Source organism: Hirundo rustica, chromosome 18, assembly GCF_015227805.2.
Source record: "Hirundo rustica isolate bHirRus1 chromosome 18, bHirRus1.pri.v3, whole genome shotgun sequence".
NCBI classification, from domain to species: Eukaryota; Metazoa; Chordata; class Aves; order Passeriformes; family Hirundinidae; genus Hirundo; species Hirundo rustica.
In genome coordinates this window covers 10,628,863-10,656,172 of record NC_053467.1, presented here as the reverse complement: position 1 = coordinate 10,656,172, position 27,310 = coordinate 10,628,863, and the positions used below count along the sequence as shown (strand labels likewise).

At 54.7% G+C, this 27,310-nt stretch overlaps 1 protein-coding gene across 1 annotated transcript; it reads right to left on the bottom strand.

The window, feature by feature from the left end:
• Window positions 1-21,702: 21,702 nt before the first annotated feature.
• Window positions 21,703-26,751, bottom strand: SOX9 (SRY-box transcription factor 9). Its single transcript, XM_040081997.2, has 3 exons — window positions 25,930-26,751; window positions 24,914-25,167; window positions 21,703-24,586 (listed from the first exon to the last, which is right to left on the bottom strand). Exons 1-3 carry the CDS (start codon window positions 26,358-26,360, stop codon window positions 23,838-23,840), a joined length of 1,434 nt encoding a protein of 477 aa, XP_039937931.1. The 5' UTR covers window positions 26,361-26,751; the 3' UTR covers window positions 21,703-23,837.
• Window positions 26,752-27,310: the final 559 nt, after the last annotated feature.

Here is a 27,310-nt window from a genome sequence, read left to right as displayed (position 1 = left end):
GGAGGATCCTGCCCTTCCCCAGGGAAGGCTGGGGCTGGATTAACACCTCCCTCCTGCCCAGCTCCTGAGCAGCCCTGATCCCCCCGGAGCGCTGCTGAAAGGGATTCCATGGGTTGTGGATTTTGGTACAGCTCCCTCAGCATCTCCCAGCTTTTGGCTGGAGGTCTGTCGGCTTTTGGCACCTCCTACTAAATTCTCGTGATAAATTTACATTTATATTTATATCTAGATCTAGATCTATATTTACATTATGTATATGTATATGTATTTTTACGATATTTAATACATTTTAATATATATATTATTTTTATTTTTATTTTTATTTTTATTTTTATTTTTATTTTTATTTTTATTTTTATTTTTATTTTTATTTCTATTTTTATTTCCATTTTTATTTCTATTTTTATTTCTATTTCTATTTCTATTTTTATTTTTTCCCTTCTCCCCCACCATCCCCAGGGCCATGATTCACCTCTCCCTGCTTGGCTCCACCAGCTCCTTTTTTTTCCCCTTTACTCTCCCAGCTCCAAGCGGCCCCAGGACCAAAGCGCGGCCTGGCCAAGCCCGACCCCGAGCCCCCGCACTCCAGTAAGCCCCGGCTCCGGCGCGGGCTGGCCAGGACATCCACGGGCACGCGGGGAAGGCGGCGGGAATGCCCCCGGAGCTGAAACCCCGCGGAGGGAAGGGGAACGAGGGAGACCCCGGCAGGGATGCGGGGAGCTTTCCCGGCACGTGGGGTTTGGCAGGTTCCTGCCCCTATTCCCTGCCGGCCGGCAATCCGCGTCATCATCCCGCTCCTTTGGCTCCGCGGGATGGGGGAGCCTCGGGGTGGCTGTGCCGCCATCCCACCCTGGGTTTTGGGGTGCTTTGAGGGGGTTTCGGGTCCTGCGCATGCTGCCCACCCGGATTTTCCCGTCTCTGAGCCTGGCAGGAAACTGAACGGGGGCTGGATCCAGCTGAAACGGGGCCAGGAGAGCAGGTTCTGGCCTGGAAAATTGGTGTTGAGGGAGAAGATAAAGCAGGGGAGAGCGGGAGGGTGAGGGGAAGGGTTGGGAGAGCTCTGGGAGATTTTCAGTGATGCCTCCAGCCCCAGCAGCCAGCAGCACCGGGCAGGGTTTTGGGGGAGCCCCATGGGCTTATTCCCTTATTCCCAGAGATCCCTGCTGGGATCCCAGGAAAGTGACAGAGTTCCAGGAGCTTCTCCAGGAAAGGAGAACTTTCCCTTTCACATCGTAACTGCTTAACACAGCAGAGTGAATAAGGAGAGGGCTGGAAGGACGACCCCAAACAAAGATGAATTTCCTCAGTTTTGGGTTTTTTTTTCCCCCCTAAAGGAAAAACTGGGGTGAAATCTCTCCTCAACCATGGCGGGAGCGGCACCTCAGCTCCTCACAGGGAGCTGCTCCCTTCACCCCCCTGGATGTGATGGCAGCAGGAGCACGTAACCCTGCCCTGGGGGGAACAACCCCGGCCCGGGGCGAGTTTTTATCTCCCTTTTCAGCGAGGTGTGGGCCAGCACAAAGCCAGGCTCCAGCGCCGCTCCTATCGCAGCCATCGCCGAGTGGGAACGGCTCCGGGAGCAGAAGATCCAGCTGGAAGGTGTCACCTGCCATGGAGAGCTCCGGGGTGCCTGGAAGGAAACCAGATCCCCCAGCTGAGCCTGGGTTTGTGTCAGTCCCTCCTTCGGGGCATCCTCTGCCTCCCCAGCGTGGATGGAGCAGCTCCTTCCCACTGCTGGGTGCTGCAAAGGGAACTTGGGATCTCTTTTTTTGGCAAGTTTTGGCGTGGAGGCACATCCACTGAGGGTATTTTGTCCCCAGGGGCTCGCTCTGTGCCCAGGGATGGTTTTGGGGTGCTTGGGGCTGGCTGTGGGGTCTCAGTGTGGAAGAAGAGAGGAAATGGAATTTGAACCGTGATTCAGTTCCGAAGGGAGGAAGCGGGGTTTGTGTGGGCAGGGCGCTGGTGCCGAGCAGGGCCAGCCTCAGCTTCATCAGGGCAGCTCTCCCTCCTCATCCCTGTTTTCCACCAGGTGCTTTCCCTGAGCCAAGCTGCTCCTGCTGCCAACCCCAGAGTGGCTGCCCGGGCTGCCTGCTGCTTTTCAGGATCCCAAAAATCCCTGGATGATCCCTGTCCCGCTGCCTCCATCCCTCTGGGCTCCTCACTGCTTTTCAGGATCCCAAAAATCCCTGGATCATCCCTGTCCTGGTGCCTCCATCCTTTCTGGTTGCTCTCTGCTTTTCAGGATCCTGAAAATCCCTGGATCATCCCTGTCCCCCTGCCTCCATCCCTCTGGGTCCTCACTGATTCTCAGGATCCCAAAAATCCCTGGATCATCCCTGTCCCGCTGCCTCCATCCCTTCAGGCTGCTCTCTGCATTTCAGGATCCCAAAAATCCCTGGATGATCCCTGTCCCGCTGCCTCCATCCCTTCAGGCTCCTCACTGCTTTTCAGGATCCCAGAAATCCCTGGATGATCCCTGTCCCATTGCCTCCATCCCTTTGGGCTCCTCACCACTTTTCAGGATCCTGAAAATCCCTGGATGATCCCTGTCCCATTGCCTCCATCCCTTCAGGCTGCTCTCTGCATTTCAGGATCCCAAAAATCCCTGGATGATCCCTGTCCCGCTGCCTCCATCCCTTCGGGCTCCTCACTGATTCTCAGGATCCCAGGATCTCAGGATCATCCCTGGACGATCCCTGTCCCATTGCCTCCATCCCTCTGGGCTCCCTGTTTTCGCCGCAGCCTCTCCAATCCCTCCCTGGGCGGATCCCTCCGTGCCGCCCGGGATGATGCAAATGGGTTTTGTCAAAATATTTTTGGAGGGAATAAAAATAGCTGCGGGAGCCAGATCTATTTCTGTTCCTGGGAAGGAGAGGGCTTGTCCGGGCCGTTTGCTCCAGGTGCTGCCGGAGCAGGGCTGGGCTGGCTTTGGGTGGGAATCCGCTGCCTGGAAGATGAGCTTTGGTGTCTCCCGGCTTTCCCGGCTCCTTGGATGCTCCTGTCCAGCCTCACTCCTCCATCCCAGCCTGGAAAACTCGGCCTGGCTCCCATCCAAACCCGCTCCTGGCGAGGTGATGGGAAGGCATCCATCCTAATCCCCGCAGATAGAGGGGAATTCCTGCATCCCGGATATCCCGGGGCTGGGAATGCCCTTCCTGCAGCCTCAGGGGGCCTCCCTGGAGAAGTCCCGGAGCTGTGGATTAAAAAAAAAAAAAAAAGGATTTTGGTGGGGAATTTTTGACCATTTTTCATTGGGTTTTCCCCAATATTTTGTCGGTCGTGTTTTCCTGGGGCCCGCACCGGGATTTTGTCCCTGGGGGATGCCAGGAGCATTCCTGGCTCCTGCATGTCCACCTCTGTGAGCACCCCGTCCATGCCGAGGTCCAGTCCAGGGGAATTCCATCAGTGCTCTCTGCATCCCGGGTTTCCCATTCCCAGCACTGGTTTTCCCTCGGATTTTTATCCTGCCAGGGAATTTTGCTGTGCATCCGTCGGGGGCTCTCAGCAGGGACTGATCCGGGGGGAGGTGAAGCTCTGGGAGGGAACTCCCAGCTCTGGGATGGAATTTCCAGCTCTGGGGTGGAATTCCCAACTCTGGGACAGAATTCTCAGCTCTGGGATGGAATTCTCAGCTCTGGGATGGAATTCCTGTCTCTGTGATGCAATTCCCGTCTCTGGGATGGAATTCCCATCTCTGGGATGGAATTCTCAGCTCTGGGATGGAATCCTCAGCCCTGGGGATGGAATTCTCAGCCCTGTGATGCAATTCCTGTTTCTGTGATGCAATTCCTGTCTCTGTGATGCAATTCCTGTCTCTGTGATGGAATTCCCAGCTCTGGGGTGGAATTCCCATCTCTGGGAGGGAATTACTCTGTCTGGGATGGAATTCCTATCTCTGCAATGGAATTCCCAGCTCTGGGACAGAATTCTCAGCTCTGGGATGGAATTCCTGTCTCTGTGATGTAATTCCTGTCTCTGTGATGCAATTCCCAGCTCTGGGATGGAATTCCCAGCTCTGGGATGGAATTCCCAGCTCTGAGGTGGAATTCCCATCTCTGGGAGGGAATTACTGTGTCTGGGATGGAATTCCTATCTCTGCAATGGAATTCCCATGTCTGGGATGGAATTCCCAGCTCTGGGACAGAATTCTCAGCTCTGGGATGGAATTCCTGTCTCTGGGATGGAATTCCCATCCCTGGGATGGAATGCCCATCTCTGTGATGGAATTCTGAGCCCTGGGGATGGAATTCTCAGCCCTGTGATGCAATTCCCGTCTCTGTGATGCAATTCCCGTCTCTGGGATGGAATTCCCATCTCTGGGATGGAATTCCCATCTCTGGGAGGGATTTACTGTGTCTGGGATGGAATTCCTATCTCTGCAATGGAATTCCCAGCTCTGGGACAGAATTCTCAGCTCTGGGATGGAATTCCTGTCTCTGTGATGCAATTCCCATCTCTGTGATGGAATTCCCATCTCTGGGATGGAATTCCCATCTCTGTGATGGAATTCCCATCTCTGGGATGGAATTCCCAGCTCTGGGACAGAATTCTCAGCTCTGGGATGGAATTCCCGTCTCTGGGATGGAATTCCCATCCCTGGGATGGAATGCCCATCTCTGTGATGGAATTCTGAGCCCTGGGGATGGAATTCTCAGCCCTGTGATGCAATTCCCGTCTCTGTGATGCAATTCCCGTCTCTGTGATGCAATTCCCATCTCTGTGACCTCTGGGATGGAGGCTGGGACGTCCCTTTGGGAGAGCTGCACGCGGAGCTCCCTGGAGAAATGTCTTGGCCGGAGCTCCGGGGTGACTTTTATTCCCCAAGTGCATTTTCCTGGGTCCTGTTGGTCCTTGGGATGGGTTTTGCCCACGGCAGAGCCAAGGGAAGGACAATCCTTGAGTGTGGGAACTCACGGCAGGCTGAGCTGAATTCCCAAGGACCAGCAATTCCATGGGGGACTCCAGGGTGGTGACTTCAAATTGACCTCCTTGGGAATATTCCAATCAAATCTTGACCCTTTCTCTCCCAAAATCTTAATGAAATCCCCTTCCTGGAAAATAAATTTGGCTTTGAATTTTAGGATTTTTCCACCTCTAAAAGGGTTTCTCCTCCATCCTTCCCCCCTTCCTTGCATTTTCCTTTTTACTCCTTCATTCCTTTTTTATTTTCCTTCTCCTGTCCGAGCGACCCAAAAAAGGGGAAAAATAACCCCAAGCAGAAATCAAGAACCAGGAAAACCAAATTTTCCTTCGGTTCCTCGTGGAAAACAAGAACAATTCCTTTGTTTGAAGGGCTGGCAGGGTTCGATTCCCATCCAGAACAACCCCAACCCTTTGGAGACGCCTTGGGATCGAGCGGTGAGCGCTCCAGCCTTGCTCCAGAGCCGCTTTCCAGGAGCCAGAAAGGAGCAGGGATGGGGAAGGGAGAAGGGAAAACTTTCACTGCCGTTATTTTTCCCGCCGTGTTTTTCCGCCTGGCGCCCTGGATGAGCGGAGGAGCCGTTGGCCCATCTGTTTCCAGCGCCATTAAAAGCCTCCGACTGCATGTGGCCCTCAGAAATAAAATAAAAACGAGACCCTTCGGTCTGAAAATGTCAGAGGCGCTTTGATCCCGGCCGCCCCCCAGCTGGGCCCACATCCTCCCAGGGCTGAGCGGGAGGAGCGGATTCCCACCGCTCTTCACCCCAGCAAAGTCCTCTCCCCCCGTTTTTTTTTGGGAAAAGTAGGAAGCTCAGCGCTCGGGGTTGGTGACCTCGCGGCGCTGCTCCCCTGGAATTCTCCTGCATCCCCTTTCCTGCCCACCCTGGGCTCAGGAGGGAAGAGGTTAAAGCCCGTTTAAGGGGGCCTGGGAGGAGGGAAGGGTTTGGGGCCAGCAGGATGCGATTAATGACCCCGGGATCGCTCCAATGTGGGCTGGCTGCTCTCCTGCCCGGTGCTCCTCAGCCCCGGAGCTCCATCCTGGCTGCGCTTCTTCGGGATGCACAGCAGAAATCTGTGCTAATCTGGCAGCGCCGCTCCTCCCCGGAAGGGGTTTGGGTGGAATATGCGGCCTTTGGGAAGTCAAAAGGACATTTTAAAAGATGTACCTGTGGAAATCCAGGAGAGCTCCTTCTATTTGTCAAACTCCGGGATAGTAGAGGCCCTGCTGCGTTGGAGAGGGGAAGAAAAGGGAATTTAATTTAGGAGAAAAGGGTCGTTATTTCCTTCCTAAAACCTTGGAAGAGTTTGGGGCCTGGTTTTGGGGAGTTTGGGTTGGCACAAGGCTGGGCCCTGGGTGTGGGGCTGGTTCCTTCTGTGGGGTCTGTGCAGCTGGGGCGGAACGGGGCTGGATGGGTGATCCCATCCTAGTCCTGATCCCATCCTGATCCTAGTCCTGATCCCATCCTGATCCTGATCCCATCCTGATCCCATCTTGACCCTGATCCTGATTCCATCCCCATCCCAACCTGACCCTGATCCCATCCTGATTCCATCCTGATCGTCATCCTAGTCCTGATCCCATCCTGATCCTGATCCCATCCTGATCCTGATCCCGTCCTGATCCTAGTCCTGATCCCATCCTGACACCGATCACATCCTGATCCCGATCCCATCCTGATCCCGATCCCATCCTGATCCTAGTCCTGATCCCATCCTAGTCCTGATCCCATCCTGATCCTGATCCCAACCTGATCCTAGTCCTGATCCCATCCTGACACCGATCACATCCTGATCCCGATCCCATCCTGATCCCGATCCCAATCCCATCCCGAAGGTCGAGCAGGGGCTGGGGGCACTCCCCTGTCCCAGCTGAGGCAGCTCCAGGGTTTGTCCCCGGAGGAGGGAAGGGCTCGGGTGGCCCCCGATGGGTTGGGAGCGTTTGTGGGGTGGCTGATCCTCAGAGGGCCGGGGCTCCCCCACAGCCGGGACAGAAAGGTTGGGTGGCCCCGCAGATCCCCAGCCCCTGGTCTGGCGGAGGTGACAGCGGTGACATGGCAGTGCCACAACGCCCTGGCACGGGAGGAGGTTCTGTCCTCTCCTGCCGCGATGGGAAACACAAATCCAGAGCCCCGTTCCTGATTCTTTCCCCGGCCAAAAAGGTGTCGCTGTGGGGTCAGGGGCTCCTGGGCCGGTGGTGCTGGGGCGGGAAGACCCTCGGAGGATGGGGATGAAGGGAATTGTGCACTCCAGCCTAATTTTAGGTAGGACAGGTCTATCAGCTGCTTCAAGTACATTAAAAAAAAAGCTGTTATAATTAAGATCCTGCCCCCAGATATTCGGAGCAGAGAAGGTTTGTGACCAGCTCTTCCCGTCCCTCCCTGCCGCTTGTGCGGAATTCCTGGCGGCTGGGTCCCGCCCAGCTCCGCAGGGACCCGCGGCTGGGCTCGGCGCTGTGCTCCCAGGGCCCGTCCTGCCCTTCCCAGGCTCCTGGCTCCTCGCTCATCCCTCGGGCTGGCCCTTCCCACATGGCTGGAGGTGGCCGGGGAGGCACGGGCAGCCCCTCCTCCGGGATGCTCCTTTTTATTGCAAACAGACTTTTTGGGAAGCGTTCCCTCCTCCTCCTCCTCCTCCTCCTTTGGCCGCTCGGACCTTGGAAATTCAGCTCTGCCTGAGCCCTGGCCACCCATTGTGTCACTGTTGCTTTTTTATCTTCTTTTTCCTGCCAGGCTCGGGATTAAATGCGCCAGACCGTGTTTCTTGTTCGGACTCAGATGTTTATTAATTTTTATCTACGTTACCGTCTTAAAAACTGTGAGTTCTGCAGCACTTCAGGCTAACAAAGTGTCTCTCTACAAGGCCTTTTAAGGGTAAATTGTCCAACTAAGAGATGACACCTGAATTATTTTTACTGTTACCCCAATATCCAACCACCCCCGGCCCGCAGTGCGGATTTTTCTCCCCAGTTCCAAAATCCCACCCGGGCCCAGGAGGGAGAAGGTGAAAAAGAAGGACTGGCCCCCGCCCTGACCCCTCCATGGTGCTTTATCTCTGTGTCGCTGCGTTCTGAACCCTGCAGCTCTGAGTTTTGCCCCCTGTGCTGTCACACACTCCTGTTTAACTCCACACCCACAACCCCGGCGCTGTCACTCCGGTTTGGAAGCCTTCTCCACAAATTCAGCGTTTGTTTGGGGGTCAGCACAGAAATCTGGAATTCCCCGTGCCCAGGGTTCCAACTCGTCACCTTTCCTCTGTTCTCCTCCTCCTCCTGGCCCCGTTCCTGCTGGATGTGGCGGCTCCTCTCCTCTCCCCACTTGTGGGGCTGCTCCGCGTGCCCCGGTGCTGCTGGTGACACAGCAAGAAGTGGAAAAACCGCTCGGTTTCCCTGGAGATGTGCTCAGGGTAGGGCATTATTATTATTTTCTTTTTTTTTTTTTTTTCTTTTTTTTTTGGCTAACCAGGCCTCCCCGGCAGCTGTTGAGCAATCCCCGGTCCTCCCAAAACAAACAGGGAGCAGCTCTGGTGGCCAAATGTTGCACAGGCTCCCTTGGAACGAGGGTCAGCGCGGCGCTGAGCGCAGCAGCTGCGCTTCCTCCTCCTCCTCCTCCTCCTCCTCCTCCTGGGGACACGGGGAGCGGAGCAGGGACACGCCGCTCGGGGCTGCAAGCCCAAAGGGTGACGTCTGGGGATAAAGAAGTTGGATTTGCCACGATGTTCTTTAGTATTAATTGATAATTATTTGCTCTTATTCGTCGTTATTTATTGTTATGTATCGTGTAGTATGTATTATTGTATTTATTACACTTATTGTACTTATTGTATATTGTATTTATTGTATATGTATATGTATATGTATATGTATATGTATATGTGTATGTGTATGTGTATGTGTATGTATATGTATATGTATATGTATATGTATATGTATATGTAATACTATACTATACTATACTATATTATAGTATATATTATATTATATTATACTATATTATATTATATGTATTATGCATTTACTATTTACTATTAGGCATTCACTATTTATTATTTTTATAGTTTTGTATTATTTTATTATTTATTTTTATCATGTATTATTATGTATTCTTATTTATCAATGCCTGTTAATATTTATTAATATATAACAATAGTTATTAATATTTAATAAAATAAATAAATTAAATAAATTAAATAATAGTTAATATTATGTAATAATATGTAGTGATATTTAATAATATTTAATAATATTTAATAATATTTAATAATATTTAATAATAATTAATAATAATTAATAATATTTTATAATATTTTTGGGTTTTATCCCCTAAGTGGAGGCAGATTTTTGTTCCCAGCTCGTCTCCCCGTGGCTTGGTGACTCCTGGGGTTTGGGGTTTGGGGTTTGTGCCAGGTCTGCGTCCCGAATCCCCGCGTGCCCCCTCTCGCTCTCCGTCACCTGCCCGGCCACAGCTCCCAGCTCCCCCAGAGCGCTTCCCGGATAAACCCAATCCCAGATCCATCATCATTTCTGCGCAGAGGAGCGAGCCTGGCTCCGGACGGGGTCCTGGGGAACACCTGACATCTGGGCCCGGCTGGAAACCCTTGGAAAAACCTTTCCCGAGACACCCCAGCTCCTTCCCCCCGATTATTCCCGGGGTTGTTGCTCTTCGCTGGCCCTTCTCCAGCCCGGGGCTGTGCCCTCCTCGGGAGCCCACGGGGGATGAACGGGATTTGCTCCCAGAAGGGACAAAGCTGGGCGACAAAAACACTTTTAATTTTGCTGCTCCAGTAACACCTCCCCAAAAAAACAACCAGGATGAATAAATGAAGGCGAAATCCCCACGGGATGAAATCCCCACGGGAGAAGCTGGAGCCCGGCCAGGAGCTGGGGCTCTTTAACCCTTTCGGAGCTGCTCTTCGCTGCGCAGGGGAGCTGCGGGATCGCAGCTGGAGCCGCAGCAGGCGCAGGGCTGTCAGGAGAGCGTCGCACCAGCGCTTCCTTCGGGGCTGTGCTCTTCATCCCAAAGTTCTCTGGGTTTTCCCCCTTCCTTTCAAAGCTGGTAAAAGTCCAGCTGCGGGATCGTGGCCGGAGCTGCTGCAGGTGCAAAGCTTTAAGGAGAACATCAAGCAATTTATTCAGGGTTCTGCTACGAATCCTAATATTTAATAGGTTTTTTTCTTTCAAACTCGTTTTGGCTGCTTCTTGAGTTCCTAAAAATCCAGATTTGTGCTGTGGTCACCCGAATTCGTGCCATCCTGAGGAGAAAGCCCCCGAACCCCAGAATTTTTAGGCTGGAACAGGATTTTTTTTTTTTCCCCTGAAGCTGGACGTGAGGCTCGCACAAAGCTCTTAAAAATTAGTGCTGCCTTTCAAGCCCAAGGGCCGGAATAGGGTTTACAAGCCATAAAAGCCTCTTATCAAAGTTGATTTCCTCCAACGCACCTTTCATCTTTTATAGTATTTGCTTTTCAAATCCTTGAACTTAAAAGGATTAAACAGGTTAAAAGAAAAAAAAAAAAAGAAAGAAAAAAAAAAAAAAAGAAAAAAAACCCAGGGAGGAGGGAGGAGAGAAAACAAACAGGAGGGAAGATGGATTGAGTCTGGATTAGGGGAGGCCCGGATGAAATATGAATTAATATGAATTAGGAGAAAGTCTAAACAAAGAGTTGTGTCGTTTTTCCGAGCTGCTGGAAGTTACCGGGCGCTGCAGCTCCAGCTTTGGGGAATATTTCATTTCTCCAGGTTGGTTTTTTTTCACTCTGCAGAAGGAGCGGAGCGGGGAGCAGCCGAGATCGGGGAATTTTCTTTTTCGCCGTTCCTTCGAGGGACCCACCCCAAAACCGAGCGGGAAAACCTCAGAAAGGAGAAGAAAGATTTGCCCAGAAAAAAAAAAAAAAACACCTCCAAAAATCCCAGGAGCTGCTAGAGGGATCCTGGAGAAGGACCTTGGAGGAGTGGGGACTTCCCCAGGGTTTCCCTGGAGGCGGCAGGGTCTGGGGCAGAAAGCCGGGGTGGTTCCGGCTGCTCCCCCCAGCAGCGGCTGTCCCTGAGGGGACAGAGGTGGCACCAGGCTCCCCCGGTGGCCTTGTCCTGCTCCCGCCCTCCTTCCCAGCTGGAGCAGCCACCTGAACCCCCTTCCCTGCCTTTGGGGGGGCCGAGCCGCTCCGTTGGTGTAAAACCCCCCAGGATTTGCCCCCGGCCCCTGCAGGAGGTTCCTGTCCCCCCAGAGCTGTCCCAGCCCGGAGCAGGACGCTCCCGACAGCTCCTCCAGGCCGGGGCCAGCCCAGGGGGGCATGGGGTGGGGCAGGGTTGGGGTCAGTGCCCGGCTCTGCCCGGCCCTGGGCTGGGCTGGAAACACAAACCGCATCGGGAGCTGAGCCTGGGGCAGCCCTGACCTCCGTGGGCCACCCCATGGGGGGTTTGCTGTGTGCCAGGGGCTGCACTGGGATCCTGACCCCAAATCCCATCCCTGTGACTGCTGCTGGGGGATCCTGACCCCAAATCCCATCCCTGTGACTGCTGCAGGGGGATCCCGACCCCAAATCCCATCCCTGTGACTGCTGCAGGGGGATCCTGACCCCAAATCCCATCCCTGACTCCATTGCTGCAATGGGATCCTGACCCCAAATCCCATCCCTGACTCCATTGCTGCACTGGGATCCTGACCCCAAATCCCATCCCTGTGACTGCTGCTGGGGGATCCTGACCCCAAATCCCATCCCTGTGACTGCTGCAGGGGGATCCTGACCCCAAATCCCATCCCTGTGACTGCTCCAATGGGATCCTGACCCCAAATCCCATCCCTGTGACTGCTGCAGGGGGATCCTGACCCCAAATCCCATCCCTGTGACTGCTGCAGGGGGATCCTGACCCCAAATCCCATCCCTGATTCCATTGCTGCACTGGGATCCTGACCCCAAATCCCATGCCTGTGACTGCTGTACTGGGATCCTGACCCCAAATCCCATCCCTGTGACTGCTGCAGGGGGATCCTGACCCCAAATCCCATCCCTGTCAGTCCTGGGGCTGGAATTGCCGGGAAAGCTCCGGGATGCTCAGGTGGAACCTCAGCAATCCTCCCCGGATAGAAATGTGGGATATTTCTATCACTGGGATGATTTTTGCCCCTTTTTTATCCCCCATTAGTGGGAGGGAGGATAAAAAATGGCAAAACCCCGTTCCCAGGGGTGCCTCAAAGCCGTGCCCTCCCCACAGCCCCTGCTTCCCCCCGAAATTCCTGTCCCAAAGGAGTTCCTGCTCCCGGAGCAGAAAACGTTGGTGGAGCACCTCAGGGAGATGGAAGAGTTTTGGAATGTGGGCGCCCAACGCCGTCAGCTGCGGGGGGAGCTGGGATTTGGGGAGGGAAGCTCCTGCTGGTGCCGCTTGGAGGGTGAGATGTGTCCATCCCTGACCCTGCCCGCAGCACCCCCAGTTTCCAGAACATTCCGGTTTCCAGGAGGGCTCTGCCTCTGCTGCTCCTCCGCCTTTCCGTGCCTCATCCCAGGGAAATCCCACCCGGGGTGTCCCCCAGCCCTGCTCTGGGCTTGCTGAAGGTCCCCAGGCAGATTCCTGACGGATATTTCGGCTCCGGAGGAAGGATTTGCGTGGATTTGTTCCGTTTGAGGAGTCTGGGGAGCCCCTGGGGCTTTCTGGAATCCCTGACTTTGGATCTCTCTGGGATCCATTTCCAGGCAGGAACGGAGCAGGAGGGAGCAGGTGTGGGGTGGTTTTTGAACTGAACGTTTGGGGGCTGATAAAAGGTTCTGGAACTGAAAAAAATTCTAGAACTGATAAAAGATTCTGGCATTGATAAAAGATTCTGGAGCTGATAAAAGATTTTGGGGCTGATAAAAGGTTTTGGGGCTGATAAAAGATTCTGGAGCTGATAAAAGGTTCTGGAACTGATAAAAAATCCTGGGGCTCATAAAAGGTTTTGGGGCCAATAAAAGATTTTGGGGCCAATAAAAGATTTTGGGGCCAATAAAAGGTTCTGGAACTAATAAAAAAAAAAAAAAAATCTGGAGGTGATAAAAGATTCTGGAGCTGATAAAAGATTTTGGGACTGAAAAAAGGTTTTGGGACTCATAAAAGGTTCTGGGGCTGATAAAAGGTTCTGGAGCTGATATAATATCTGGAGCTGATAAAAAATTCTGGGGCTAATATAAAAAATCTGAAGCTGGTAAAAGAACTTGGGGCTGGTAAAAGATTTTTGAGCTGATAAAAGGTTCTGGTTATTGATAAAATATTTTAGGACTGATAAAAGAGTTTGGGACTGATAAAAGATTTTGGGGGCTGATAAAAGGTTTCTAAACCTCCTTCCACAGAGCAAAATCCTTGGTCTGGAGGCTCTGGAGCTCTCTGCAGAAATGAGGCTGCAAACGCCACTGCCAGGGAATGGGACTTTGCCCTTTGGGAAGGTAAAATCCCTCCTGGAAAGGCGGCTTGGGAATTTCTTAGAGCCGTGATTCCACCTTTATTCTCCCTTTCTGAGCTGCTCTTCTGCTCTGCCCCGAGCTGGACGCGCTGCCCTCAGTGGGATCAGGCAATCTGGGAGCTTTTTTTGGAGATCAGCTCCTGTTTTATCGCTTTCCTTGGGAAAATTAATCTTCCCAGTCCTTTTACACGAACCTGCTCCCGTCTCCTGCCCGAGAAGCAGAGGAAAAGCAGCTGGGAAGGGGAAAATTCCAGGAGAGGAGCTCAGCTCCAGCCCAGCTGCTCCACTTTCCCCACCCACACCGCCAGTGTCCCCCCAGACCCGGCAGAAACCCCTCGAAAGTGTCGATTTGGGAGCAGGAAAAGCTTTTGGATCTTTCCTTGGTGCTGCGAGGCCTCAGGGAGAGCAGTGAGGGCAGAACCCGCCTGGGCTCAGCCCTCCTGTGCTCGGTGGGAAAATCCATCCCGACCGATTTTGTCGAGTTTAACAGCGTTAAATCCTTCCCTGGAGTGACCCTGGCGCAGGTTATCCCATCCCTGGCAGCGTCCAAGGCCGGTGGGGTGAGCTTTAAGGTCCTTTTCCGAACCATTCCAAGATTCCTCTCCACAAAAACAACAACAACAACAACAACAAAAAAAAAAACCCAAACACAAACCAAACCAAACAAAAAAAACTAAAAAAACCCAAAAACCCACCACCACCACCACAAAAAAACCCAAAAAACAACACCCAAAACCAAAAAAAACCCAGGAAAAAAAACCCACAAAAACCCCAAAACCCCACAAAAAAACAAAAGAAAAAAACAAAAACCCCCCAAAACACACACACACACAAAAAAACCCCAACCAACAAAACCCAAAAAACAAACAAACAAAAAAAACCCCCCAAAACAAAAAAAAAAAAAACCCCAAACCCCAAACCACCGCTCCCCCTCCAAAAAAAACCCCCCAAAAACCCACCCCCAAACCAGCCGGACTGAGGGATGCGGGGTGTGTGTGTGTGTAGGGGGTGGGGGGTGCTGCCCTGCGCTCATTAATTAATTAATTAAAATCTCCGAGCCGCGCGGGGCCTGGCTCTGCTTTGGCTAAAACCAGTGTGAGAAACTCGCCCGCGGCGTTCCTGCGTCGTCCGGGGCTCGAGTGTTGTCATCCGAGGCCGCTTTGCATGACAATGCCCGCGCCTCTAATTATGCACCGCGATGCTAATGAGCCCCGAGCGCGCCGCGGCTCCATGGGAAAAGTCTCCTCTCGGCCGCGGGACGGGGGGGGGAGAAGGAGAAAGAAAATCCACCCAAACAAAATAAACCGTGACAGCTCGGGCAGGGAGGAGGAGCGGGGGCGGAGGGGCTCAGGAGGGCGAGGATGGAGAGGATGAAGGTTCAGGTTTGGTGTTTTTTTTTTTTTTGGGGCGGGGGGTGTGTGGTCTGTGCTGCCCCAAGGGATAAAATGACCAAAATCGGCTTTTCAGGGCGAGGAAAAACGGTGCGAAACGGGGGCTGGGATTTGCAGGCGTTGCGGGAATTGTGCAGCGCGGCAGGAGCTAAATGAGGGGGGAAACTGAGGCACGGAGGAGCTCAGCTTTGCCCGGGTGCCAGAGGTGGGCACGGGAAGGGATCCAGCCTCGCTTTCCCCGTGTTCCCAGCGCCTCCATCGTCCCGTTGTCCTCCTCTATCACCCCGGCGCTGCTCCGAGGAGCAATCCCTGCTTTGGCACCAAGAAAAGGCAGCTGGAAATGGGGGGGATTTTGCCCCCTGCATCTTCCCAGGGATCCTTTTCCAGGATTCCCCGTGGCTTTCCCTTCCCGGGTGATAAAGGAGGGCAAGGCCGCATCCTCCCGAGCCTCCTGGGGATTGGTTTCCCCTTTTCTCTCCAATTTTGCAGGGTCGAGGCTGCTCTGGAACTGGGAATGTTCGGCAGTGCTCGGACGGAGCTGAGCTCCATCAAAGCCGTAAAAGCCACAAAATCCATCCCAGGAGGGGAGGGTGGGACCAGAACCCCAGATTTTGCCGGGCTCTGTCAGGCTGGGCCCCGAGCCCTTGGCACCTTTAGGGCAGCGATAGAATTCCAGGCGCTGTCGCAGGAGCCGGGCACGGTGCGTGCTGCGCCTGACACCTGCCAGCTCTGAAATGCTCTCCGTGAGAGTGGAGAGCACTCCAGGGCCAGGAGCAGCTCTGAGGAGCTCCAGCCTTCCTGGATTCGGTGACCCTGGAAATGACCCCTGAGGTCGGGATGGCTTTGAACCCATCGCTCATCGATCCGGCCTTGTTCCTCCCCGCCACCAGGGAAAACAGCTGGAAACACCCCCGGGCTGCTTTTCCCGGCATTTTTCCCATGGAAAAAAAAATAAAAAAATTCAGGGGAATCTTTCTGCTGTGATAGGCCAAGCTTGGGATGGCAGGGAAGGATCCCTTGGGTTTTTTGTGGTTTTTTTTTTTTGGAGGAGAAGCTTGGGGAAAAGGAGGCTCAGGGTGGGTTGTGGCTTTCCAGAGCTCCCTGACAGGAGGGGACAGCCCAGGGAGGGTCAGGATCAGCTCCCAGGGAATGCCAGGACAAAAGGAAACGGTCTCGAGGTCCAGGCTGGAGATCAGGAGGAGTTTTGGGAAAGGGTGGTCAGACCTTGGAACTGCACTGGGAGGTGGCTCCAAATTCCCGTTGGAGTTGGGAGGATGAGGATGAAAATCTGAGCCTGGCTTGCTCCAAGTCATTGGGGTTTGGGGAAAGAGGAGGATGAAATTCTGAGCCTGGGTTGCTTCAAATCGGTGAAATTTGGAGTGGGAGAGGAGGATGAAAACCTGAGCCTGGATTGCTCCAAATCATTCGAGTTTGGGGAAAGGAGAGGAGGATGAAAATCTCAGCTTGGTTTCCTCCAAGTCATTGGGGTTTGGGGAAGATGAGGATGAAAATCTGAGCCTGGATTGCTCCAAATCATTGGAGTTTTGGGGAAGAGGAGGATGAAAATGTGAGCCTGGTTGGCTCCAAATCATTGGCGTTTTGGCGAAGATGAGGATGAAGATCTGAGCCTGTCCTGCTCCAAACCCTTGGAATCCAGGGCTGCGAGAGGAGGACCCGAACACCCGGCGCGCACGGATCCTCATCTGCGAACGCAAACCTCGGGCTTTTCCCTTGAGAAAAGGGGGACAGGCAGCTCGGGGGAGCCGAGGGCAGCCCGAGCCCCCCGAGCTGCCCGGCCCCACAGTGCGGAGCGCTGCCTCATTGTTTGATCTGGCTGTGAGACAGATTAGCAGCCCCAGGTGGAAAGTCAGAATCTGCATTTAAATGGGCCGCTTATAAAAGGTGGGGAGCGCAGGAGCCCGCAGCATTATGCGGTGTCTTTAGCACGCCCTAATCTCTCTTTATTTTCTCCGCGGCCTGACCTGGGGGCACAGTTTCTAATTACCAGGTCACCCTGCTAATATTGTCATTTCCAGCCAGTGGGTGTGAAACCATGGCAACGCCACATTTGCTTCCAAGTTTCTCCAGGAATAAAATTTGCCTTTTAATCGCAGAAAATGACTGGGCGGCTCCTCGCTTCCCCCCCCCTTCCCCTTTCCCCTCCCTGTCCGAGCCGCTCCTCGCTGATGGAATTCGTTCTTGGGGCTCCAAGAGGTGTTTGGAGAGGGAGCTTTGGGAAGCTTCACCTTGGGGCTGTGGCAAGGATGAGGGGCGAACCTGCGAGGTTCGGATCCCAAAGCTTCCCTGAACGGAATCATGGAATTTTTTGGGTGGGAAGGGACCTTAAATGGCATCAATTCCCACCCCTGCCGTGGGCGAGGACACCTTCCCCTGTCCCGGGTTGAACTTCCAGGGATGGGGCAGCCCCAGCTTCTCTGGGAATTCTATCCCGGAGCCTTCCCAACCCGGCAGTAAAAGTCCGTAATTTCTTTTTAGGATGATTTTTAATCTTTAAAAGTTGTGAGGGAGCAGAGGGTGCCGGACATCCCGAGCTCCAGGGGCGTCCTGGTCACCCAGGTGGGATTCCAGCTGGTGGGATTCACCTCCCAGCTTGGAAAAAAAACCTGTGAAGAGTTGGGAAACCACGGGGCTGCTGAGGTGGGTGCATCCCGTGCTCCTTGTCCGTCATTCCTTGGGCATCCCCGGTAGTTTGGAGCTTCAAAAAATCCGCATTTTCCTCTCCCTCAGCCGCTAAATCCTAGGCGTGCTTTGTTTCCTTGATTAAAAAAAAAAGTGCTGGGGATGAGCCTGAAAATCTCCCCAGCTCACGGAGCTGATTTTCCAAGGGCCGGGCCGGCAGTCCCGTGGGATAGCTGGTGAATTCTGCCCCCGATACTGGGAGAAATTCAGGTCAGCTCTGAGCTGAAACCACCCCCGGTGCCTGCCCCGGGCTCTGCTCGGGGCCTTCCCCGCAGTTTCCCTTTCCAGGGCAGTTTCCCAACTCTCAGAAAAGCGAAACCCTCACTCGGAGCGAGTCAGACGTGAACTGGAATCCCATTTTGAGGTGATTTTCCAGCTGACAGGAGTAGGTTAATTGTAAACTGTCTACTGAAGCTTTAAAACTCCTGTCCAGCCTTATTATTAGCAGTTGAAAATTTATGGAGCGAGACTCTGCGTGGTGATAGCCGGGCTTTGCCCGGACGAGGTGTGTAATTAATCCCCACGCTGGCAGCAGGAAAATCAGATGTAAAACTGCTTTTTTTTTCCCTTTCTGACACGTCTGGGAGGGGACAGAAACTCGGTCCTACCTGTGGTGTGCTGGGGGAGCACGTCTGAGCTGCCACCTGGGGAACTGAGGGTTAAATCCTTTCCAGCTGGGGGGAACTCTGGTGTGGGGGCTCAGCAGCCCCTGGAACTGGGATTTTGGGGGTGGATCTGGACTGTGCAGGGTCCAAATCCTCGTGGGATTTTCCCCTGAAATTGGGATTTTGGGTGGTGAATCTGGACTGTGAAGGGTCCAAATCCTCATGGGATTTTCCCCCTGAAACTGGGATTTTGGATTGGGGGAATCTGGACTCTGCAAAGCGCAGATTCCCATGGGATTTGAAACTGGGATTTTGGCTGCTAAATTCGGACTCTGCAAGGTCCAAATCCTCATGGGATTTTCCCCTGATATTGGGATTTTGGGTGGTGGATCTTGACTGTGCAGAGTGCAGATTCCCATGGGATTTGAAACTGGGATTTTGGGTGGTAAATTTGGACTCTGCAAGGTCCAAATCCTCATGGGATTTCCCCCCTGATATTGGGATTTTGGGTGGTGGATCTTGACTGTGCAGAGTGCAGATTCCCATGGGATTTTCCCCTGAAATTGGGATTTTGGGTGACAGATCTGGACTGTGCTGGGTCCAGATTCCCATGGGATTTGAAACTGGGATTTTGAGTGGTGGATCTGGACCTTGGAGTGTCCAGATTCCCATGGGATTTTCCCCTGAAATTGGGATTTTGGATGGAAGAATCAGGACTCCGCAAGGTCCAAATCCTCTTGGGATTTTTCCCCTGGATCTGGGATTTCGGGTGGTGAATCTGGACTGTGCAGATTCCAGATTCCCATGGGATTTCCCCCTGAAATTGGGATTTTGGGTGACAGATCTGGACACTGCAGGCTGCACATCCCCAAGGCGCTTTCCCCCTACAATTGGGATGTCGGATAGTGGATCCTGGGAATTCTGGGATCCGTGGCATGGCTTGGAGCTGGATGTGGGGACAGCCGTGGGGATGAGCTGTCCCTGCTCCGGAGGGGTTCATTCTGCACGGGAGGGGTTTGGGGGAGCCTTTTCCCGGGTGATCCGGGTGACAGCAGAGGGGACAGCGGTGTCCCTGCGTCCTGCAGCCCTGCACGGAGCATCCCTGGCCGCCCTTTCCCGAGCTCTGAGCTATCCCAACCCCGCCTGATCCTCATTCCCAGCCAGACAGAGGCACCAGGGGCGCCTCAGGTTTTATTTTTGCTGTCCTCTCCCGTTTGTGCCCCAAGTTCTCCACTCTCCCCGCTTTTCCCGTCGTGGCAGCACGGAATCCGAGCATTTTAACCCAGTTTTGCGCAGAAATGGGATTTGGGTTTGTTCCCCCCGTTCCCGAACCCCTTCCCCGCCGAGGGCTGAGCGTGATCCCGAGGGAAACCAACCCCAACCGCGGGGAAACTCCGCTGCTTTCGCTTTTCCTTAGAAATCCCCTCCTGCCTGCGGGAGCCGGCCCTGGGGGAGAGCCTGGGCTCCGCATCCCGGGATTCCTGCGGTCTCCTCCTCTCCGGGAGGAGATGGCAGCACCAACAGCTGGCTGGAAAAACACAAAACAAAACAAAACAAAAAATGCAAATTTTTCTCGCCCGGAAAAACCGGGATGTCCCCGGGAGCGAGGCTGCGCCCTGGGGCTGCTTGGAAACTTTTTCCCTTCTTTTATTTGTGGTTTTCCATTTTCATCTCCACCCCACGAACTGATGAAAAAAACCAAAACAAACAAAAAAACCACCCCAACTCCTCCCGGCACTGCACGAGGGCGAGGAGCCAGGGCTCAGCCTCGCTCTGCCCACCCCCATCGCGATTTCCTGCAGGAATTTGGGGGGCTCTTCCCAACCCCATCGCGATTTCCTGCAGGAATTTGGGGGGCTCTTCCCAACCCCATCGCGATTTCCTGCAGGAATTTGGGGGGCTCTTCCCAACCCCATCGCGATTTCCTGCAGGAATTTGGGGGACTCTTCCCACCCCTATGGCAATTTCCTGCAGGAATTTGGGGGGCTCTTCCCACCCCTATTGCGATTTTCCGCAGGATTTTGGGGGGGGTTCTGCCGGTGCCCTGCAGCCGCCGCTCAAACCTGTCCCGCAGCATTAGCAGGGTTCCCTTGGCTCGGGATTTCCCTCCCCACCCCTCCTGCTCCGTTTTTTTGCCCGGATTTCCAGCGGGTCGGGGCTGGGCAGGAGCCTGGAGCTCGGCTTTTATCCAGTGGAGCCCAAAATTCCGAGCCGGCCCCAAGAGCGGAGAGAGCCGGGACGGCAGGGCCCAGCAGCTTTGCCCTTTTGGGGTTTTTTTGTGAGGAAGAAATCCTCCCAAAGATGATTCTGGCTCTGGGAAGGGCGACAAGGGTTGGGAAATGTCCCTGGGAGCAGCGCTGGGCTCAGCTCTGCCCGATCCTGGGGGAATCCCGGCGGGATCCGCCCCGCTCCCGCTGGGTTGGGGTGACAAAGATCCAGAGCCCGGCAGGTTCTGGCGGTGTCTGTCCTGATTTTGGGCATTTTCCCAGCCCATCCCACCCACGCCAGCGCTGGAAAGGCGTTTTCAGCTTTATGGAACTGTCGGAGCTCTGCCCACAGCTCCTTCCTCGCCCTAAAACCGGGAGATGTGTTTGTTCTTCCATCCCAAAAAGCGGCCGGGCCAAGGCTCGCAGCGGGCAAAGTCCGAGCGGGGCAGGGGAGGAGAAATGTCTGGGATCAAAGCGTTCCCACCTGGCACAGCACGGTGACACTGACCCCAATTAGCGCCCGGAGTTAATGAACCCCTCCGGGATTGGCTGGAGTGGAAAATGCTTCGCAGAGGTGTGGAAGGTTCTGGACGCTCTGGGGCTGGCCCTTGCTCAGGACGGGGGTCAGAGGGGGTTTTCCAGCCCAGGGAAAAGATTCCAGGAGGGGATAAAATCCTCACCTGACTCCTGGAGCCGGGCAGGGGGGAGCAGACACGGCAGGATTTGGGGACAGCTCCGGTGTCCCTTTGGGGCCGCAGCCCGACCTGCCCAGGCTGCATTTGTCCAGCCCCAATCCCATTTATCCCCTGGCTCTGCCTTCCCTGAGCAGCCCCGGGGGGAATTTGGCAGGAGTTGGGAGGTTGCTACAGAACTTTTCCCAGGTGGAACGCGTGGCCTTGCAGGGAATGCTGCAGGGATCCGTGTCCCCGGCCAGCCCCGAGGTGACAAACCTGGCCTGAGCTGCTCCAGCGCCCCGGCAGGGCAGGGATCGATCTGGGATGGGTTTGGCTGGAAAATCGATGCTGGGGAGGGACAGGGGACATCGATCCCCGAGGACGACACAGGCCCTGGGAGCTGGGGTTTTTGGGAGGATTTCGGCAGTTTTTAAAGGATGGCCTGAAAGCCCAAAGCCTCGGGGTCGCTCCTTTCTCCTCACCTCGTGCTCAGCACCCCCAAAATCGAGCAGAGCCAGCGGGATTTGGGGACAACTGGAGCTGAGGTGTCCCCTTTGGGGTGCCAGCCCGGATTTGTCCACCTCCAATCCCGTTTTTCTGCTTTTTCTGGGATTGCTGCTCTTGGGATGAAGGGGGAGGGACGTCCCAACCCTCAGCCCTGAACCCAAACCCATCCAGCACTCCGTGCTCCCCGGAGGCCGATACGAAATCCCAATAAATAAACCCTGACGATAAATCCCACACCTGGGGCAGGTGGAACTTTTAATACAATGTATATTTATTGCAAACAATAATATACAAAACCAAAAACAAACAAACAAAAAAAAAAAACCCAAACAAAAACAAAACAAACAAAATAAAGGTAAGTTTCACAAAGAGAAGGATCTTGCAACCAAAACTGAACTGAACTTACCTAAAGACAAAATATGATTTAAAGGACAGGCCTTTTAAGTTACAGAAATACTTTAAAAAGATCTGCTTTTATACAGAAATAGAAAGATGCCATATTATAAGAGTGCTTTAAGATTTTTTTTTTCCTCCTACTGAATCCCTAAAAAAAAAAAAAAGTTAACAAATATATCATTTTTTTTTTAAATAAAAAAAAAAGTCTGCTGTCTTTTTTAAAAAGCAATCCTTAACTGTTCAGCCACAGCTTCACCAAAATCAGTGTCCCCCCAGCTCTCCCAGGCAGTTTTTTGTTTTGTTTTGCTTTTTTGGGGGGGGTTTGAAGGCTAAAACGGTGCCACCCCTGCAGCAGGGCTGGGGTGTTGGGGCTCGTCCTTGCACGAGCTCGCGTGTCCCAGAGAGCTGAGGCAGGAGACAAGGCAAATGATTCAGTGATCCGCTACATTTGCAATCTTTAGTTTGTACAAATCTCATTTTTCTTTTTTTTTTTTCCTTTCTTTTTTTTTCTTTTCTTCTTCCAGTTTCTCCTCGAAGGCAAAAGAAAAAAAAAAAAACAAACCCAAAACGACGACGAAACCTCGAACGAACGAACGAACGAACAAACAAAAAAAGGGGAACAGCACGAAGTTTGTACAAACCCAGGACGTGGATTCCGAAGAGAATAATAATAATAATAACAACAACGACGACGACCAAAAGGAATTAAAGAGATAAATAAAGGGCTGGTTACAGTTTCAGACCATAATTTAACAGGCACGGTCACCTTCCAGATAATGCTCCCGACTACCGCAACGCTTCCGAAAGGACTTCGAGGGGGAGGCTGAGACAACGAAACCCCAGGAAAATCGTGATTAAAAGCCGCTCCTCTCCCCAGGTAAATAATTTAAAGGCTCTCTGACGTCTCCCGGGCGGAGAGGAGCCCCTGGCTGGGTTTGGCACCCTGGGGCGGGCAGGGGGTGCCCGGAGGGGTCGGGCTCAGCCCCCAGCCCAATGATTATCACCGGGCTGCTTTAAGGCTTCTCAGCAGCACTTTGGGGCTGCAACACGGATTATTTTTTATTATTGATTTTTTTTTTTTTTTTTTAACACCCCTCCTCTCTTTTTGTTTTTCTTTTAAGGCTCAAGGTTATTAAAAAATAAAGTGAAGTTCTCCTCCTGGCTGGTTTTGCTACGAGTTAGAAAAATAAAGCCTCTCCCACGCTGGTGCCTGCCCCAGTGCTGGGTTCCCAGGGCAGGGCACGCTGGTTTAGTTTCATTTTTAGAGCAAAAAAAAGAGACACTTCTCTATACAAAAATACCTCTGCAAGAAAACCTAGGGCTGCTCCACTAAGTGTCATTTTTTATTATTTTTTTTTTTTAAGCTGTTGGAAAAATAAGAGCATTTCAAAAAAAAAAAAACCCCAACCTCTAAAAAATAGGTATAAATCCCCTCAAATTGGTAACGAATCATACACAGTACATACTAAAAATATTTAAAATAGAGAATATTCCTCACAGAGGACTCTTGAGTTTTCTCTTTTACCCCCCCCCATTTTTTTACTTCTTCTCCTCTTTTTTTTTTTTTTTTAGATTTTCTTATCTTTCTTGTAATTACTGCTAAAAAAAAAAAAAAAAAAAAATCATTACAAAAGTCCAGAGAAGGAGCCAGCTGGGCGGAAAAATCTCTGAAGCAGAGTTCAAGTCCAGTCCTTGGCAAGCCTGTCCCAAATTTTGGGGCTGGGGGGGCGGGTCCCGGAGGATGCTGTAAGTGCAGAAGGCTCGAGGCGCTCTCTCCACCCCGCCAGCTTCCACGTGAGCGTCTTTTTTAATCACCACTTCAACTTCACGCACACCGAACCGGCCCGAGGCAACTCCTTCCCCCGCTGCTCCTGGCGCTTTTCCCGTTTCGTTTTTTATAATTTTTTTTTTTTTTGGGGTGTTTTTTTTTTTTTAATTTTTTTTTCATTTTTTTTTCTTTCTCTCTCTCTCTTTTGCGGGTCGCTCTGTTTGTTTCGCTCGCTGGTTTCCCTCCTCAGGGCCGGGTGAGCTGCGTGTACACGGGCTGCTCCCAGTGCTGCGGGCTGTGGGTCTGGGGGATGGAGGGCACGCCGGCCGTGTCGGCGATGGGCGTGTACATGGGGCGCTGCGTGGGGCTCATGTAGCTGAAGGTGGAGTAGAGCCCGCCGCCCTGGCCGGCGTGGCTGTAGTAGGAGCCCGAGGAGCCCTGGTGCTCGCCGTACTCGTACTGCGCGCGGCTGATGCTGGGGTAGGACGAGCTGTAGTGCTGCAGGTTGAAGGAGCCGTAGCTCAGCTGCTGCTGCTGCTGCTGCTGCTGCGGCGGCTGCTGCTGCTGCGGGGAGTGCTGCTGCTGCTCGCTGTAGTGGCTGGGGCTCAGCTGCTCCGTCTTGATGTGCGTCCTTTGCTGCTGCTGCTGCTGCGGGCCCTGCTCCACGCTCAGCGCCGGCTGCTTGGACATCCACACGTGGCCGGCGCCCGCCGGAGCGCCCGCGGCACCGCTGATGCCGTAGCTGCCCGTGTAGGCGACCTGGCCGGGGTGCCCGTTGGGCGGCAGGTACTGGTCGAACTCGTTGACGTCGAAGGTCTCGATGTTGGAGATGACGTCGCTGCTGAGCTCGCCGATGTCCACGTCGCGGAAGTCGATGTGCGGCGGCTGCCGGCCGCCCTCGCCCAGCGCGCGGCCCTCCCGCTTCAGGTCCTGCTTGCCCGGCTGCGGGTCCGTCTTGGGGGTGGTGGGGGGCGTGGGGGGCCCCTGCGACTGGCCTGGGGGAGGAAGGAGAGGGGTGAAGGCGTGACGGGGGTGACGACGCCGCCCGTGAGGGACCCCAGCACCGCCCTCACGCAGTTTTGGCGTGGGGTTTTATTTTTTTTTGGTTTTTAAGAAGCACGGGGTCACGTTTCCCCCCCAGAGCAAACAGGGGAGGTGCCCGCAGGGGCACGCCGGGGTGGGGATTTGCGCGCCCGGGCTGCGGGCACAGCTCGCGGGCAGCTCTCCCCCTTCTCACCCCACTCCTGGATGTTTCCTTTCCCCCGCCCTCGGCCCGGTTTGGGCAGCAGCGCCGCGGCCCCGGGGGCTCCGTGGGTACCTACCCGAGTGCTCCCCGGGCGAGTGCACCTCGCTGATGCTGGAGGAGGACTGCGGCGAGTCTGCCTGCAGCGCCTTGAAGATGGCGTTGGGGGAGATGTGGGTCTGCTCCGCGCCCTCCTCCTGCTCCGCCTGCCCGTTCTTCACCGACTTCCTCCGCCGGGGCTGGTACTTGTAGTCGGGGTGGTCCTTCTTGTGCTGCACCCGCAGCCGCTCGGCCTCCTCCACGAAGGGACGCTTCTCGCTCTCGTTCAGCAGCCTGGGGGGGGGGACACGGGGGGCCAGGGGTCACTCGTGGCTCTGCGGAGGCGCTCTGGTTCCCCTCCAAAAAGCGACGCGAAGCCCCCCGCGACCCGACCGCCCGGTCCGGGACGCTCGCTGGTTGTCACCCTCTTATCCCGCAGATCCCTCCGGTGCCCGGAGCGGAGCTGCAGCGGTGGCAGCGGGGTCCGGCGCTCTCCCTCCCCAGCCTGTGTGCACGTCTCGCTGTCCCCGGGCGCTTTGGGGACATCCCCGCCTGCCAGGGCCAGCTTTCCGCACCCGAGCGGGATGGAAAAGCCATTTCCCACCGCTTTGGGATCGCTCCCCGCCCCTGGCGCGGTCCCCCAGGACGCGGGTGGCCCAGGTGACTCACTTGCCTGGCGTTTTCCTCCCCTCCCCGCCTCGTCCTGGCACTCGGAGGCCACCCGGCCCTGCGCCACCCTCCCACCCTCCCCGCATCGCCCCGCGCTCCCTCCGGCCCGGCCCGAGCTGATGCAATCCCCAAAATCCATCATTTCCTCCGCAAACAAACAGCGGCCGCGGCAGCCGCGGGCATCGCGCGGGGAGCAGAAACCACTTCCAACACCACAAGGCGAACGACTTCCCCCTGCTTTCCCCCTCCTGCTCCGGCTTCTCCGCGGCCGAGCGAGTTTTGAAAACTTTTTCCAGAGCCTTCTCCGGGAGCTCGCAACATCCTCTGGGCGGGAGCGGCGCGCTCCGCATCCCCCGGTGCCCCCGGGCATCCCGGCCCCGAACTCACCTCCAGAGCTTGCCCAGGGTCTTGCTGAGCTCGGCGTTGTGCAGGTGCGGGTATTGATCCGCCAGCTTCCTGCGGGCCGCCTGCGCCCACACCATGAAGGCGTTCATGGGTCTCTTGACGTGCGGTTTGTTCTTGCTGGAGCCGTTCACCCGCACCGGCATCGGCACCAGGGTCCAGTCGTAGCCCTTCAGCACCTGGCTCACCGCCTCCCGGATGCACACCGGGAACTTGTCCTCGTCGTTCTCCTTCTTCAGGTCGGGGTCGCCTTTGGGGAAGGTGTTCTCTTGGGGTCTGGTGTTCTCCGTGTCCGAGCCGGATCCAGAGGGGCAGGGGGAGCCGGCGGAGTCATCCGACATGGTGGGGCTGGGGGCGTCGGAGATACATTTGTCCTGTTCTTCTGTCATTTTCATGAAAGGGTCGAGGAGATTCATGCGAGAAAAGTGGCCGAGGGGGAGCAAGGGGGCGAAAAAAAATTTTTTAATAATAATATTAAAAAAAAAAAAAAAAAAAAAAGCAACTTCAAAAAGTTACGCGCTAAGGGGCAAAGGACGGGTTAAAAAAAAAAAAAAAAAGTAAAAAAACTCGGAGAAACGAAGTCTCCGCCGGGCTGCGGAGAGGGAAAGAACCGCGAGAAGTCTGCGAAAAACTTTTTGTTACTTCTCCTCAGCACAAAAAAAAAAAAAAAAAAATAAAAAAAAATCACAAAAAAACCAACAAAAAAAAAAGATATCCGAAACGAGGAAAAGGAAAAACTTAGGCGAGGAGGAGGAGGAAGGAGCGGGGCGAGCGGCCGGGGCAGTGTCGGGCGCGGCGGCCCCGCCGGTCTCCAGCGCGGCTCTGCGGCCGCCGCGCGCCGCGCGCACAAATACCCAGCGCCCGCCCGGGCTCGGCCAATCACGGCGCGGCCCGCGGGGGCCGCCCCGCTGCCATTGGCCCGGCCGCGCCGAGGGGGCGGAGCCGCGCCGCGCTGAGGGGGCACGGCCCGGCCCGGGGCGGGACGGGCGGCGGCGACGGCGGCGACAGCGCCAGCGCCCGCTGCGCCACACGCGGCCCCGGCTCTGCCCCCGCCGCTGCCCCGCCGATGGGCCGTGGGGGCCCCGCGGATGGGCCCCGAGGGGCCGCTGCAGCCGCGCTGGAGGCGGGCGGGACGCGCGGAGCGCGGCGCGCCGGGAGCCGCGGGCGTTGCGCGGCTCCGTCCCGAGGGGGCGCTAGAGGCTCAGGAACGGAGCGCGGGGGGGGCGGGGCAGGGCCGGGCCGGGCGAGCCCCCCGAGGCACCCCCGGCACCGCGGGGACACGGCGGGGGACCTCGGGGCATGGGGGCGGCCGACCCCGGAGACCCCAAAATCTGAGGGGTTCTCTCTCTCTTTTTTTTTTTTTTTT

Bases quoted from the DNA above. Each gene is read 5' to 3' on its own strand.
- SOX9 (XM_040081997.2), bottom strand. From the start codon at position 26,360: ATGAATCTCCTCGACCCTTTCATGAAAATGACAGAAGAACAGGACAAA. The intron at 25,168-25,929 runs GTGAGTTCGGGG...CCCCCCCCCCAG, and splicing joins ACCCTGGGCAAGCTCTGGAG to GCTGCTGAACGAGAGCGAGA. The intron at 24,587-24,913 runs GTAGGTACCCAC...TTCCTCCCCCAG, and splicing joins CTCGCCCGGGGAGCACTCGG to GCCAGTCGCAGGGGCCCCCC.